The 14,050-nt window shown below is 59.3% G+C and overlaps 1 protein-coding gene and 1 long non-coding RNA gene across 3 annotated transcripts; both read left to right on the top strand.

The window, feature by feature from the left end:
* The first annotated feature begins 820 nt into the window (after positions 1–820).
* On the top strand, positions 821–3,174 carry LOC111939564 (protein MRP-126-like). Of its 2 annotated transcripts, XM_023941839.2 has the most exons (4): positions 821–1,024; positions 1,287–1,389; positions 2,336–2,494; positions 2,842–3,174. In XM_023941839.2, exons 3-4 carry the CDS (start codon positions 2,378–2,380, stop codon positions 3,019–3,021), a joined length of 297 nt encoding a protein of 98 aa, XP_023797607.2. In that variant the 5' UTR covers positions 821–1,024; positions 1,287–1,389; positions 2,336–2,377; the 3' UTR covers positions 3,022–3,174. The 2 variants fall into 2 exon arrangements, with proteins under 2 accessions (XP_023797607.2, XP_023797608.1); XM_023941840.2 differs by lacking the exons at positions 821–1,024; positions 1,287–1,389 and adding an exon at positions 1,191–1,244.
* Positions 3,175–5,668: 2,494 nt separating this feature from the next.
* Positions 5,669–7,765, top strand: LOC147648864 (uncharacterized). Its single transcript, XR_015279860.1, has 4 exons — positions 5,669–5,755; positions 6,160–6,295; positions 6,575–6,711; positions 7,368–7,765. It is a non-coding gene; the product is annotated as an uncharacterized LOC147648864 (long non-coding RNA).
* Positions 7,766–14,050: the final 6,285 nt, after the last annotated feature.

The raw sequence follows: 14,050 nt of genomic DNA, 5'->3' as shown, positions 1-14,050 counted from the left end.
CCACCCCCCGTGCCCCACCCCTGTCCCCCTGCCGCCCCCGGGGTGATCAGAGTGACCCAAGGAGGTTTCCTGAGATTGCACCCAAAGGCTGCAACGCCGGCCCCGCGTTGTGAAACGTCCCCCGACTGTCCCCAGATGTTGTGAGCGGCAGAACCCCCCCCGTTGTGAAAGCAGAGCGCCCCACCGGCCAGCGCTGGGGGGCTGGGGGGGCCGGGAGGGCGGAATCACGGCTCCCCGGGCTGATTTCACTGGGAAAGACCCCCAGGATGGAGCCCGGCCTGCCCCTGGTCACTCAGAGCGACGTCCAGCCCTTCCCTGGACACCTCCAGGGACGGGGAGTCCAAACCTCCCTGCCCTGAGCGCCTTTTCCAGGAGGAAATTCCCGCTGGAAGCCCAGGGCTGCGGCTCCTTCCATGCTCTGGAGCTCCTGGACTCGCCCCAGGCCTGTCTGGGGCTTTGTTTCGGTCCCCACTGGGTGTCAACAAACCCCAGAGGAGCGAGCTGAGCCAGCAGGCAGCTCATTTTAATGAGGAAAATCTCGTTTTGCCCCCAAACTCGGCAGCTCTGAGCTGCCAGGCCAACAACAACGCGAAAAATCCACGAGGTGAGGACCGAGCCCTGGAAAAGCTGGGAAGGGGGGAAATAAATAAAAATAAAAACGGGATAAAATGCGCTTTGGAGGCAGACCTGGGCCCTGCAGCTCAGGGCACGCCTGGGCTGGGGAGGAGCCGGGGGAAATGGAGCTCCTGGAGCTCTGCCGGGCTGGGAACACGCCCGGGTCACCTTTCCCTGCAGGTGACACCGCTGTCACACAGCGCTCGGAGCTCGGCTCCGGGGAGCTTGGAGCCGCTGGGTTTGGGGGTTTTTTCCACGCTCAGGGAAGCCGTGGGGTGCCGGGATGAGCTTTGGGAATGAGCTGGGCAGGGATGGAGCCGCGGGTGGGAGGAAAGGAGGGAAATTGTGGAAGAATCCCAAGGGAAAGGGGTTTGTGATTTTGCCAGGAGCCAGCGCTGAATCTCAGCAGGTGAGGGGACAGGGCCACCCCCACCCGAGCCCGGGCCACCCCGACCTTGCGGGAAAAGCCACAGAGGAACTGCCCCGGAGCCTTGAGCAACCGCGGGGCGCTGCGGGGCCGGGCGGGAGCGGGGCTGGAACGGGCACATTTCACAACGGGCCGGGCTATAAGAGACCCCGCGGTGACACCGGCCCCAGGGGGACCTCACCGCCGTGACAGGATGAGCAAGGCAAGTCCGGGGGGAGCTGAAGGTGTCCGTGCTCTTTTCCAGGTCCCGGGATCCTCGGGGAGCTTCTCTTCATCCCAGCGCCGGGTCCTGGCTGAGCGAAACCATCTCCAGGGGCCGTGAGGAGAGAGGGTTTCTCCTGGGAGAGGTTCCTGGCCACCAAAGAGGCTCCTGGATGTCTGAGCTGCAGCCCCACTGAGGGTTTTGGGGTGTTGTCACCTGCTCTGTGTCCCCACTGAGGGTTTTGGGGTGTTATCAGATGCTCTGTGTCCCCACAGAGATTTTTTTGGGGTGTTGTCACCCACTCTGCGTCCCCACAGAGATTTTTTTGGGTGTTATCAGCTGCTCTGGTTGATTTATCAGCAGAACCAGGCTTAGACAATTTTGGGGTTTTGGGGACAAAGCTCAGCTCTCGTTTGTGGGCGCGCAGGGCAGAGGCTGTGAGGTCCTTCCTGAGGCTCCTTGGAGGAAACTCCAACAGCTCCTGCTCATCCCCAGCCGAGGGACAGCTGAGCCCAGCCCAGCTGTGTCCTGATCCTGATCCTAATCCTGATCCCGATCCTGATCCTGATCCCGATCCCGATCCTGATCCTGATCCTGATCCCGATCCCGATCCTGATCCTGATCCTAATCCTGATCCCGATCCTGATCCTGGTCCTGATCCCGATCCTGATCCTGATCCCGATCCTGATCCCGATCCCGGTCCTGATCCTGATCCTGATCCTGATACCAATCCTGATCCCAACCCCGATCCTGATCCTGACCCTGATCCTGATCCTGATCCTGATCCTGATCCCAACCCCGATCCTGATCCCGATCCCGATCCCGATCCCGATCCTGATCCCGATCCCGATCCTGATCCTGATCCCGACCCCGATCCTGATCCCGATCCCGATCCTGATCCTGATCCTGATCCTGATCCTGATCCCAATCCTGATCCCAACCCCGATCCTGATCCTGACCCTGATCCCGACCCTGACCCCGACCCCGATCCCGATCCCGACCCCGATCCCGACCCCGATCCCGACCCTGACCCCGGTCCCGACCCCGATGGGTTATCCCAGGTTTTCCCGGACATTTGGTTTCTCCCCCAGGGCCAGCAGAGCCAGGAGCCGCTGTCGGAGCTGGAGAAGGCCATGGACGTCATCATCGACGTCTTCCACCAGTACTCCCGGCGGGAGGGGGACAGGGACACCCTGAGCAAGAAGGAGCTCAAGCTGATGATTGAGAAGCAGCTGGCGAATTACCTCAAGGTGAGGGGGCCCCAGGGCCTGGGTGTCCCCGGGGTTGGGATTCACCCCCTCCCCACTCCGCTCTCCTGCCCAACCACCCCGTCCCAAACGCTCTCCATGAAGGAACCCCCGCAGCTCTGGGTGAACCCGCGGTCCCCTCATCCCCTTCTCCACAAAAATCAGCCCAAAAATCTCCTTTTCCCCCCAGAAACCGCACCAGAAACACCCCCAAAATCCCTTTTTTTTAAAATTTTTGGAACTCACTTAGAGCCAAAGGAAAGATTTTCCCAGCCAGGGGGAATTTTGAGATTTTTGAGTTGCAAACGAGGGGGTTTTGCCCTCCTCACCCTCCTCCTCCTCCTCGGCAGCACGTGAAGAACAAGGCCACCATCGACCAGATCATGAAGGACCTGGACGTCAACAAGGACGCCCAGATCAGCTTCGGCGAGATGATGCTGCTGGTCACCCGCGTCACCTGCGCCACCCACGAGCACCTGCACGAGGTGGAGGACCAGCAGCACCAGCACCACCACCAGCACCACCACTGAGGCTGCTTCCTCACCCTCCGAGGGATCTTCCCGCTTGGAAAAGGCTCCCAAGCCCAATCCCGCCCGGGGCCGCCGCTCCCTGCCCGCCTCCCTCCTCCCCTCCCTCCCCGCGCCGCGGTTCTGCTGCCGAATAAAGATTTACCCCGAGGCTGACGAAGCTCTCCTGTGTGCTTTTGGGTTTTCCGGGGCTTTTCTCTCCTCCAAGAGGGTCAATCCACCTTTGGGACAGGCTGCGGGTTCCCAGGGCTGGGGTGGATGCCTGGGAATTTGGGATTCGCCACTCCGAGGTCGGGATTGCACCAGGGTTTGATGGATTTTTGTATTTCCAGTTGGGGAAAAAAACCCCAAACCCATATTTTGGCCTGGAAACTCTCCAGAGGTGTCCAAGCCTGAGCTGTGGTGGTGAGCAGGAGCTGGGAGGGAGGATGGGGAGGGATGAGCACTATTTCCTGGAGGAAAACCCTTTTTTGGGCATTTTAGCTCCACAGGTGGGGGATGGACGCGTTAAGTTTTGGGCAGCTGCTCTCTGCGTGGACAAGAACGGAAAAAAAAACCCCAATTCCTCACTCAGAACCCCCCAAATCTACACCAAAAAATATAAAAATGTTTATTTGTTAAACATCAGCTGCTTTGCAGAGGGAAACATGGATGGAGCCGCTGAGCAGCTTCCCGGGCTCCTGATTTCCAAACCCCTTTTGGGGCAGGAAAAGCAGCTCAGTGCTGATTTCCCAAGGCTGCCTCAAAGCCCTGAAATCGCCCAGCTCCGGGAAGGAACCTTCCAGAAACTTCCCCAAAGCAGCAGAGCTGAAGCAAGACCCCAACCCCCCTGCCCAGCTCACACAGCTTTGCTTCACCCCCAGCTTGCTTCAGCTTCCTCCGGAGCCGCTTTTGACACCCCAAAATGTCAAATTCCTCCCGGCCAGCCCAAAGGAGCAGCGTCCCCTCAGCTCTGCACCCCAAAACGGGGTAGGAGCCCCAAAACGGGGTAGGAGCCCCAAAACGGGGAAGGAGCCCCAAAACGGAGCAGGAGCCCCAAAACGGGGTAGGAGCCCCAAAACGGGGAAGGAGCCCCAAAACGGGTCAGGAGCCCCAAAACGGGTCAGGAGCCCCATCCCGCAGCGTTTTGGGGTCTCTGTGGAGCCCCCACATCCCCGGGGAGCGGAGAGAGCTCGGGAACAGCCTCGGGGACAGGGATTTTCAGCAGATCAGGACTTTCGGGGGGCTCAGCCCCTCTGTCCCCGCACAAACCCCCCCGGGATGGAGGCAGGAGCCGGCTCGGCTCTTGCTGTAACCGGATATTTGTCAACCCTGGAGCTGCAGCCGGCGCTGGGGGGGCTCCTGTTGTGCCACCCCGGGGCTGCTGGGCAGGAGGGGACAGAGAGCGACCCCTCCCCAAGCCCCAAATCCACATCGGGACGCTTTCATCCCCAGCCATCCTTTTCCAGGATTGCGGGATTGGGAGCCCCGGGCTCCTGCTGCCACCTGCTGGGACGCGACATCGTGGAGCGGCGACACTCCGAGAGGCCACCAGGTCCTGCCTGCGTCCCCAAGGACGCTGCGACCACCCCCGACCTCGGATTCCCCCTGCTCCTCTCGGAAATAAATCGGATTTCTGTGCCGGAATCGGGCCCCGCAGTTCTTGTGAGGCCACGCACCCGCTTTCAAATATCCCAAAATCCTCGACTTGGGGAGTCCTGGGGATGGATCAGAGCCTGGAGCCGGCCATGGATCCACCGGGGCTGGATCAGAGCCTGATCCTGTCCCTGGATCCATCGGGGCTGGATCAGAGCCTGATCCTGTCCCTGGATCCACCGGGACTGGATCACATTCTGTTCCTGTCCCTGGATCCACCGGGGCTGGATCAGAGCCTGATCCTGTCCCTGGATCCACCGGGGCTGGATCACATTCTGATCCTGTCCCTGGATCCATCGGGGCTGGATCAGAGCCTGATCCTGTCCCTGGATCCACCGGGACTGGATCAGAGCCTGATCCTGACCCTGGATCCACCGGGACTGGATCAGAGCCTGATCCTGTCCCTGGATCCACCGGGGCTGGATCAGAGCCTGATCCTGTCCCTGGATCCACCGGGACTGGATCACATTCTGTTCCTGTCCCTGGATCCACCGGGACTGGATCACATTCTGTTCCTGTCCCTGGATCCTCCGGGGCTGGATCAGAGCCTGATCCTGTCCCTGGATCCATCGGGGCTGGATCAGAGCCTGGAGCCGGCCGTGGGATGAGCAAGGAGTGACTCTCCCATGGGAGACCCCTCGGTGTCCCCGGGTGTCCCCACCCTGCCAGCTCAGGGCTCCTGACGCCGGCTCTGCTGCCCTGCCCTGAGCTGGTCCAGTCTGGGACATTTGGGACAGCCTAAAAATAAGATTAAACCCCTTTCTTTTATTCCCGCAGGAATTTCCCTGCTCTGTGACATTTCCCAAACTTTCCCACGAGCTCACAAACCCCTTGGGCTGCAGAGAGGGGGAAAAAAAAAACCCCAACATTTTGGGGATGTTCAACACAGTTTGGCTTTTCTGGCAATCCAAGGAGGCGCAGAGCCCTGACCTACATACACCTCTCCAGGTGTGCTGGTAAACATCCTCCGAGCAGCAGGATAAGGAGGGAGGCTCCCTGGGAAGAGAACAGGACTGACCGGAAGGAATCCTGTCCTCCTCCCACTCCCGGGATCCTGCCAGGAGCCGCTGCCCCCACCAGTCCCCATCCCCGGCTGCTGCAGGTGAGTCTCCGCCGCTGGCTTTTGGGTTTGGAGGGAGCTTTTTGTGTTCGCGGAGCTCGGTTTGGAGCGGGTTTTACCCGGCAGGGCTCAGGCTGGACGGGATCAGCTCCCGGGCAGGTTGGAGGCGCTTTCCTCACCTGCAGGAGGTGATTCATTCACCCCTCAAGTGCCTGGATGCTTACAGGGAGCAGCTCCCCTTTAATTTAACCAGGGAAAGTGGGGAAACGAAGGGAACCGAGGTGAAAGTCCTCAGAGAGGCCGGGGAAGGAAATCTTCTTTTTTACCCGCGGTGAAATGGGACGCAGGAAGGCTGAGCGGGATGCTCGGGAATGCTGGAAGGGAAGGCGGGGGTTTTCCTGCCGCCCCTGGCAGAGGCGGTGTGCTCAGGTTCTGCTCCTCTCCAGGATGTCCAAGCTCATCAAAGCCATCACCGACATGATGCAGAGCTCCCAGGGCAACGCCAGGAAGGGCAGGAAAGCGGAGCCCTTCAGCAGGAGCGAGTTCAAGAAGCTGATCCAGCAGGAATTCGCTCCTGTCAAGGTGACAGGGGGGAAAAGAGGGTGGGAAAGGTGCTGGGGGGTGTTTCGGGGTCGGAGGGGGTCTGCAACATCCAGCCCACATCCAGGGCTGGGCTGGGCTCTCTCCGCCCTGCCGTTTTCCCTGGGTTTGTCCTCTGTTTGTTGGTTTTTTTTCTGTTTCTTTGGCTCTGCACCCCTGGCGCTGGGATTTGGGCATCCCCCAGCCCTGGCTGCTCCTGGGGCTGGGGGGTCCCGGCTCTTCCCCGCCCCGGGAGGGGCTGACGGGCTCCTGTCCCCGCAGAGGTCCCCGAGCAGCAAGTACAGATCCATCCCGCGGCCCTCGGAGCCCGACACCGAGCCCATGAACAAGGAGAGGGCTCCTGGCAAGCCCTGCGTGTACTGAGGGCTCCCGGATGCTCCTGGCACCGGGGGGAGCAGGTGGGGGACAGCCAGGGACAGCTCTGGGGCTGGGGACACCTCCAGGGTTGGGGACACCCCCGGGGATGGGGACACCCCTGGGGATGGGGACACCCCTGGGGATGGGGACACCCCTGGGGATGGGGACACCTCCTGGGTTGGGGACACTTCCTGGGTTGGGAACACCCCCGGGGATGGGGACACCCCTGGGGATGGGGACACCCCTGGGGATGGGGACACCCTTGGGGATGGGGACACCCCTGGGGATGGGGACACCTCCTGGGTTGGGGACACCTCCTGGGTTGGGGACACCCCTGGGGATGGGGACACCCCTGGGGATGGGGACACCCCCGGGGATGGGGACACCTCCAGGGCTGGGGACACCCCTGGGGATGGGGACACCCCTGGGGATGGGGACACCTCCGGGGCTGGGGACACCCCTGGGGATGGGGACAGAGCCACCCCCCTGTCCCCGCCAGGAAGCCCAGCCCGCTGGGCAGGGTGGGATGGAGCAGGAGCTGAGCTCCGGAAGGGATTTAATCATCTCTAATTAATTTTGCGCAGTAATTGGGCAGCGATCAGTGCAAAGCAGAGGGGGTTGGAGGGAGGGACTCGACTCCCGCCAGGTTTCGGGGTGCCCGTGGCCAACCCCCGTGGTTTTTCCCCGCTTTCCGCAGGATCCGTGGGCGGCAGCAGTGGTGGGATCTCCTTCCAGGCTTTTCCAGCTCCTCCGGGCCAGGCACATCCTGGGAGAAGCGAGACCGTGCCCAGCTCCACCGATTTACCTCCATGAGGCAAAAATATCCCAGGTCTCCTCGGCTCCCGATGCTGCAGCGGCGTCTCCCTGCATCCTCCCTGTCCCCTGGTGCTTTAAAAACGCGGCTTTGAAGGCTTCGGGGGGTGGTTGGGACAGATTTGATCTCTTTTTAATTTTTTTTTTTTTTTCCCCTCATAAAAAGCGACGGCTGAAATCTCAACCCCTTCAGCCCGGTTATTAAACGGGGAGAAAGTGAGAAAAAAAAAAAAATAAATAAAATAAAATCCCTGCTCAATCGGGCTGGGATGAGCAGGGTAATTATTGACTCAGCGCTAATGAACCCAGAGCGGCGATTCCTCGGGGGGGGGGAAAAATCAAGGGTTAGTTGTTGGGAGCTCATCTCCAGCTCCTCTGGAGTCGAGAGGATTCCCACAGGTTTTTTTTGCGGGGGTGGACGCACCAAAATCGCGGCTCAGCTTCAGCCCCGGCTGAGGGGGCTCAGCCGTGGTGTTCACGGAGAGGTTTCGGCACTGGAAATACCCCAAAGGCGTTTTTCTCCCGGCTTATTTCCCCCCCTTCTCACGTGAAAGGTGGCAAAACCACAAAAAAGCAATAAAAACTGGATTTTAGGAGCCTCCCGAGGCAGGGGGTGCTCGGGGAAGCTCCCAGGGTTGGGAGAGGGTTGGGAAAGGGAGAAGTTTTGGGGTCTGGGGGGGTCCAGCAGGACACGCAGGGGGATGGGGGGGAGGTTTTGGGGCTTTCTCCAACACCGGGATCCCCCTGGGATTATCCCCCAGGAATGATCCCCAGGAATGATCCCCCAGGAATGATCCCAGGAATGATCCCCAGGAATGATCCCAGGAATGATCCCAGGAATGATCCCAAGAATGATCCCAGGAATGATCCCAGGAATGATCCCAGGAATGATCCCAAGAATGATCCCAGGAATGATCCCAGGAATGATCCCAGGAATGATCTCCTGTGACCAGAGCATTCCAAGGGCTCTCCAGCTCCGGCACAAGCTGTGCCTTAACCCAGCCCCAGCCTTGCAGCGGAAAACAGGGATGAGAACTTTGGAATCAGCGACCTCAGGGGGTCTTAACCCCTTCGGCGCTGTGGTTCTGAGTTGAAGGAAACAGCCGCTCCGGAGGGATTTAGGGAATGTGACTAAACTTTATTTGGCAGCTGGCGGGGCCGCGGGGAAGAACCAGGCGGGCCCGGAGGGCACCGGGCAGGGCTGGGCAGCTCCGGGGAGCCCGGAGGGAGCCGCTCCCCGCCCGCCCTTTGCTGCCGGAGCTGTCACTTCATCTTCTGCTGCGGCATCTGCGGCACCTGCTGCTGCTGCTGCTGCTGGCCCTGCATCTGCGGCTTCCCGTGACAGCCACCCCCGGAGCTGTGACAGCCCCCGGAGCTGCCACCGGAGCTGTGACAGCCACCCCCGGAGCTGTGGCAGCCACCCCCGGAGCTGTGGCAGCCACCCCCGGAGCTGCCACCGGAGCTGTGGCAGCCGCCACCCCCGGAGCTGTGGCAGCCACCCCCGGAGCTGTGACAGCCACCGCTGCTCTGCCGCTGCTGCCGGTGGCACTGGTCCTTGTCCTGGCGGGAGCACATGGCGCTGTGCCGGGCCACCTGCGGGCACAGACGAGCTGGCTTTTCCTTCCTGCTCCTGCCCTTCCAGGCGGGAGGAATCCAGCTGTTCCTTCCCCCAGCCTCAGCCGGAGCCCACGTTTCTCCTGGTCCCTTTGGCCGAGGCCGTGCCCGGCTCTCCAACCCCTCCAGATCCTCCCTCCACGTCCCCATCCACTGTCCCCATCCTCCTCCTCCCTCCCTCCCTCCACGTCCCCATCCACTGTCCCCATCCTCCTCCTCCTCCTCCTCCCTCCCTCCACGTCCCCATCCACTGTCCCCATCCTCCTCCTCCCTCCCTCCACGTCCCCATCTCTGCTCCCTCCTCTCCCAGCCCCTGCTCCCCACCACCCCCAGGACAAATCCCAGCCCCGTTCCAGGCTCGGGGGGTCCAAACTCGTCCCCCCCCAGAGGCTTTGGGAGCCCCCTGCTCTTACCTGAGCTGCTGGTGCAGGGACGAGGTGAGGAAGGGATGAGAGGCAATGAGGATTTTGGGGACAGCAGCACTTTTATACCCTCTCTGCACACCCCACCTGGAGAAGAAGCCCCTCCCTGTCCCACAGCTCTGCCCGTTCATTTAATTCGCTGATGGCTTCTTCTTTTTTTTATTTATTTTTTTTTTTTTTTTGCCTCCCCATTCCCCGGGCTCCTGGGGTGACTCACCTGATCCACGCTGGGATTGCCTCTCCTCATAGGTCGCCTTTCCTGTCCACGGAGGTTTAATTGCCGGCTCTGCCCGCGCGGGGCTGGGCTGGGGGAGCCGTGTGGGCGGCCCCGGTTTCCCCAGGTCAGGTTTGGTGTTGATCACACCCGGGGAGTGCTTTGGGTTCAGGGGGGAGATGATGTCTCACCCCTAAATCATCTCTCCAGAACGCCCTGGGGTTCTCCAGGCCTGCAACGCCCCCTAAAAACGGAGATGGGCCCAAAAACAACTTTGGGAAAGGAGGAAACTCTTCTTTAGCAGGAATTCCCTCAGTGCTGGGAGCTGCTGAGAGGAATGTCCAGCGCCGTGTCCAGTGGCAGGAGGGGCTCCAGGGAAGGGAACGGAGCTGGGAAGGGGCTGGAGAATCCCTGAGGGAACTGGGAAGGGGCTGGAGAATCCCTGAGGGAACTGGGAAGGGGCTGGAGAATTCCTGAGGGAGCTGGGAAGGGGCTGGAGAATCCCTGAGGGAGCTGGGAAGGGGCTGGAGAATCCCTGAGGGAACTGGGAAGGGGCTGGAGAATTCCTGAGGGAGCTGGGAAGGGGCTGGAGAATCCCTGAGGGAGCTGGGAAGGGGCTGGAGAATTCCTGAGGGAGCTGGGAAGGGGCTGGAGAATTCCTGAGGAGCTGGGAAGGGGCTGGAGAATTGCTGAGGGAGCTGGGAAGGGGCTGGAGAATTCCTGAGGAGCTGGGAAGGGGCTGGAGAATTCCTGAGGGAGCTGGGAAGGGGCTCAGCCTGGAGAAGAGGAGGCTCAAGCTGAACCTCTGGCTCTGCACAGCTCCCTGCCAGCAGGCTCAGGCTGGAATCAGGAATTTTTTCCTGGCTGGTCAGGCCCTCAAACCGGGCAGGTTTGGAGTCTCCATCCCTGGAGGTGTCCAAGGACGGCCTGGCCATGACGCTCTGGGCTGGTGACAAGGTGGGGATCAGGCACAGCTTGGGCTCGATGGCCTTGGAGAGCTTTTCCAACCTCAGGGATTTTGGGGTTTGCCTGCATTTCCATGGGCTCGTTCCTCACCTCGGTGAAAACACGCTGGGGCCATGAGGAAACTCCAAGGTTTCCCTCCCGCCGCTGCCAGGAGGACCACAGGCAGCTGGAATTTTTATTTATTTTTTTTTTTTTGGAAGGAATAAACCCTGCCCTGGGTAGCGATCCACAATTAGCAAGGTGCTTAATTACGTGGTTGAGTCTCAGCCCTGGAACAATTCCGGATCAGCCGTCCTGGGGTTTTATTCCAGGTGCTGGGACACGCTCCGGTGCTGCCGGAGGAGGAATCCCACGGGAGCCCTCGGCCCCTCACGGTGCTGCCAGACCCCCGGGACTTTCTCCAGAGCTGCAGGAACATTCATTTCGCATTTTTCCTGATCCCAAATTAGCTCCTAATTGGCCAGTAAATCCCGGTGCTGTTCTGCACACGGAGAGCTCATGCGAGGCGATAATTTGGGATACTCCCTGTACCTTTCTGCTGCGTGGGCTGGGAATTCTTTAGGACCACGGAGCTTGCCTGGCCCCTTTCTGCTTATGGAAGACATTTCAGTCATCAAACAGGAAGCAAATAAAGGCTGAAATCCGGATTTTCCCATCTGGGAGCTGCTGTGGTTTTGTCGGTGTGAAAATGCATGGGAAACACCAGGTGGAAAATCTTTCCCTTCCTCACGAGCTCTCCTGGTTTTGATTTTATTGAGGTTTTATGGTGACCACGGGGAGATGGAGGCTGAGCGGTTCCTGCCATCCAAAACCCACCCGCATTTGCTGGTACCCGAACACGGAGGATTTTGGGAAAGGTGGGAGGACAGGGCAGGTGAAGGAGCCAGGTGAGCAACCTGGAGCTTCTTTTGTGTTGCTAAACTTCTGGCAAGATCTAGAACAGCGTCAGGGCAAACTGTGCCGGGGTTTGGCTCCTTAATTGGGTTTTGTTCTGGCCTCAGCAGAAATGTGGTCAATGACCTCTGGGAAAAAAAAAAGACCGGGAGGAATTTTCGGCTCTTGGCATCTCCCCGAGTTCAGCTCCTCGTGTTTTAATTGCTCCAATTTGTTAACAATGGGCACCTCTACGTTTTGTGGTTGGCCACCTTCATGTGCCTGGAAAACGGGTTTGGAAATGGGGGGGCTCAAGGCAAATCCCAGAGTCGGAGCCATCCCTGCTCCGAAAACAGGGAGTGAGCTGCTGCCTGCACCCTTTTCAGCAATGCCAGAAATTTCTGATCCTCCTGACGCACTCAAGAACAATCTTATCACGGTAACATCCATTTCATGAATGGCAATACCGGAGCAATAAATTACCCAATTGGTTTTAATTACAAGTTGAGAATAAACGTAGCAGCTCCTTGTGTAAGCATCGAGCAACGCCCCTGGCACGACCCAGAGCTCTGGCAGGGCTGGGCACAGCGTTTCTAGAAAGGCTGGCTGGAGGTACCTCCCCCTAGGGCGGAGTTTTGGGGCCAAATGGCAAAAAAAATAATAAAAATGGGGGTTCTTTGTCTTTAGCATTTTTTTTTTTTTTTTGTTTAAAACCTCTCCCAAATTATGGATTGTGGTGGCTCAAATGTAGTCACAGACTGATCCCCACACAAGTGTGCCAGCGTGAGCAGAAAGTTTATTTCAGCATCCACAGAGCAGGACAGGTTACAGGATTTGCCAGGGGAGGGGAAGGAAGGGGAGGGACACATTTTCCTGGGAAATTGCGGGGAAATTTGCAAAGCTTTCGGGACGCGGCGCAGGATCCAGGACATCCCCGTGGATCACCCGCAGCGGATGGCGCCATCACTTCATCCTCGAGGATACTTGGTAGATTTGCTGCTGGCACTCCTGCGATGTGGCGTGGCAGGGTCCCCCGCCGCTCCCGTGGCACCCGGATCCGCCGCTGCTCCCGTGGCACCCGGATCCGCCGCTCCCGTGACACCCGGATCCGCCGCTCCCGTGGCATCCAGATCCGCCACTGCTTCCATGGCAGCCGGATCCGCTGCTCCCATGGCAGCTGGATCCGCCACTGCTCCTGTGGCACCCGGATCCGCTGCTCCTGTGGCATCCGGACCCGCCGCTGCTCCCCTGGCAGCCGGATCCGCTGCTCCCCTGGCAGCAGGGCCGTTCCTGCTGGTAGCACTGGTCCTTGTCCTGGCGGGAGCACATGGCTGGAGACCTGCTGGGAAAACTGCTCCGTGAGTCAAGGCAGTGAGCAGGGACGATGGAAGTGTCCACGGCTGTGCTGGACGGGACTTGGAGCACCCTGAGCTGCTGGTGTGGTGTCCCGAATGTCAGCGATCTGTTGCTAAGGTCCCTTCTAACCGTCCCAACCCTCTGCACCATTCCGTGACCTCATAATTGTGTGGTTCCATGGTTTCTAGGCCAAGGTCTCCAACGGGAGCAGGGTTGTCACCTCTTTGGGTGAGAGCCCTTCTCTCATGCACCCAGGAGAAGTTAAAAGAGCTGGACAGACTCCAGAACAAGACACACAGAGTCCTCAGCCACCTGAGCCAGAAATTTTTACGTTTGTCTCCTCGGCAGAAGGACTGAGATGGAGACAGGACGTGGAAGAGAAGCACCCAAGAGCTCAGGGCTGGGGAGAACCTGGAGAGCATCAGAAGCGCAAAAGTCTGATGGGTCTGGACTCACCTGGAGCAGAAGGAGCTCGAGAGGAGATGCCGAGGAGCTGAGACGCTGAGGAGAAACGGCGAGCGCGGGCTTTTAAAGCCCGGCTTGGGCTTCTCCTCCGGAAACGAGATGGGGCCCCACTGGAGGGACCTGATTGCTCAGCACCCCGAGCACTCGGCTAATTGGGAGTTTTTGTGCGGCTGTTTTGACTGACGGAGCAGATCGATATCCTGACATTCCTCTTGTTACTCCATAAAAATGTTAATTGCCCACCACGCCTGGCCCGGTCGGGGCGCGGGGCTGGGGAGCGTTCGGGATGGATTTTGTCCCCTTTGTGGCGTTTTGTCCCTTGTGCCCGAACTGAGAAGGGACAGGTTTTAGGGGGTGGGAAGGTGGGATTGTGGGGTCGTAAAGGAAACCCAGAAATAAAAGGGAAAGGGAGCAAAAAAGGCCGTGGTGGTGGGCAGTAAAAACAAACATATTTGGACAGGGTGTATCATCAAAGAAACACCAAAAATTCTGAATAAAGTCAGTGAGGAGCACTAAAAGCAGTGTTGGTATATTTCAAGCCAGGCCTTTCTTTATTGAAAGGCTTTCAACCCAAATAGAAAGAATTTAAAGCCTCGTAGGATGCAGAAAATGTCCTGGAAGGAGTGGGAGGTCATCGGGATCTACGTCTTTAACGCT

Source organism: Cyanistes caeruleus, chromosome 30 (genome assembly GCF_971803275.1).
Source record: "Cyanistes caeruleus chromosome 30, bCyaCae1.hap1.1, whole genome shotgun sequence".
Classification (NCBI taxonomy): Eukaryota; Metazoa; Chordata; class Aves; order Passeriformes; family Paridae; genus Cyanistes; species Cyanistes caeruleus.
The sequence above is the reverse complement of the archived record's forward strand: the minus strand, read 5'-3'. Positions and strand labels throughout refer to the sequence as shown.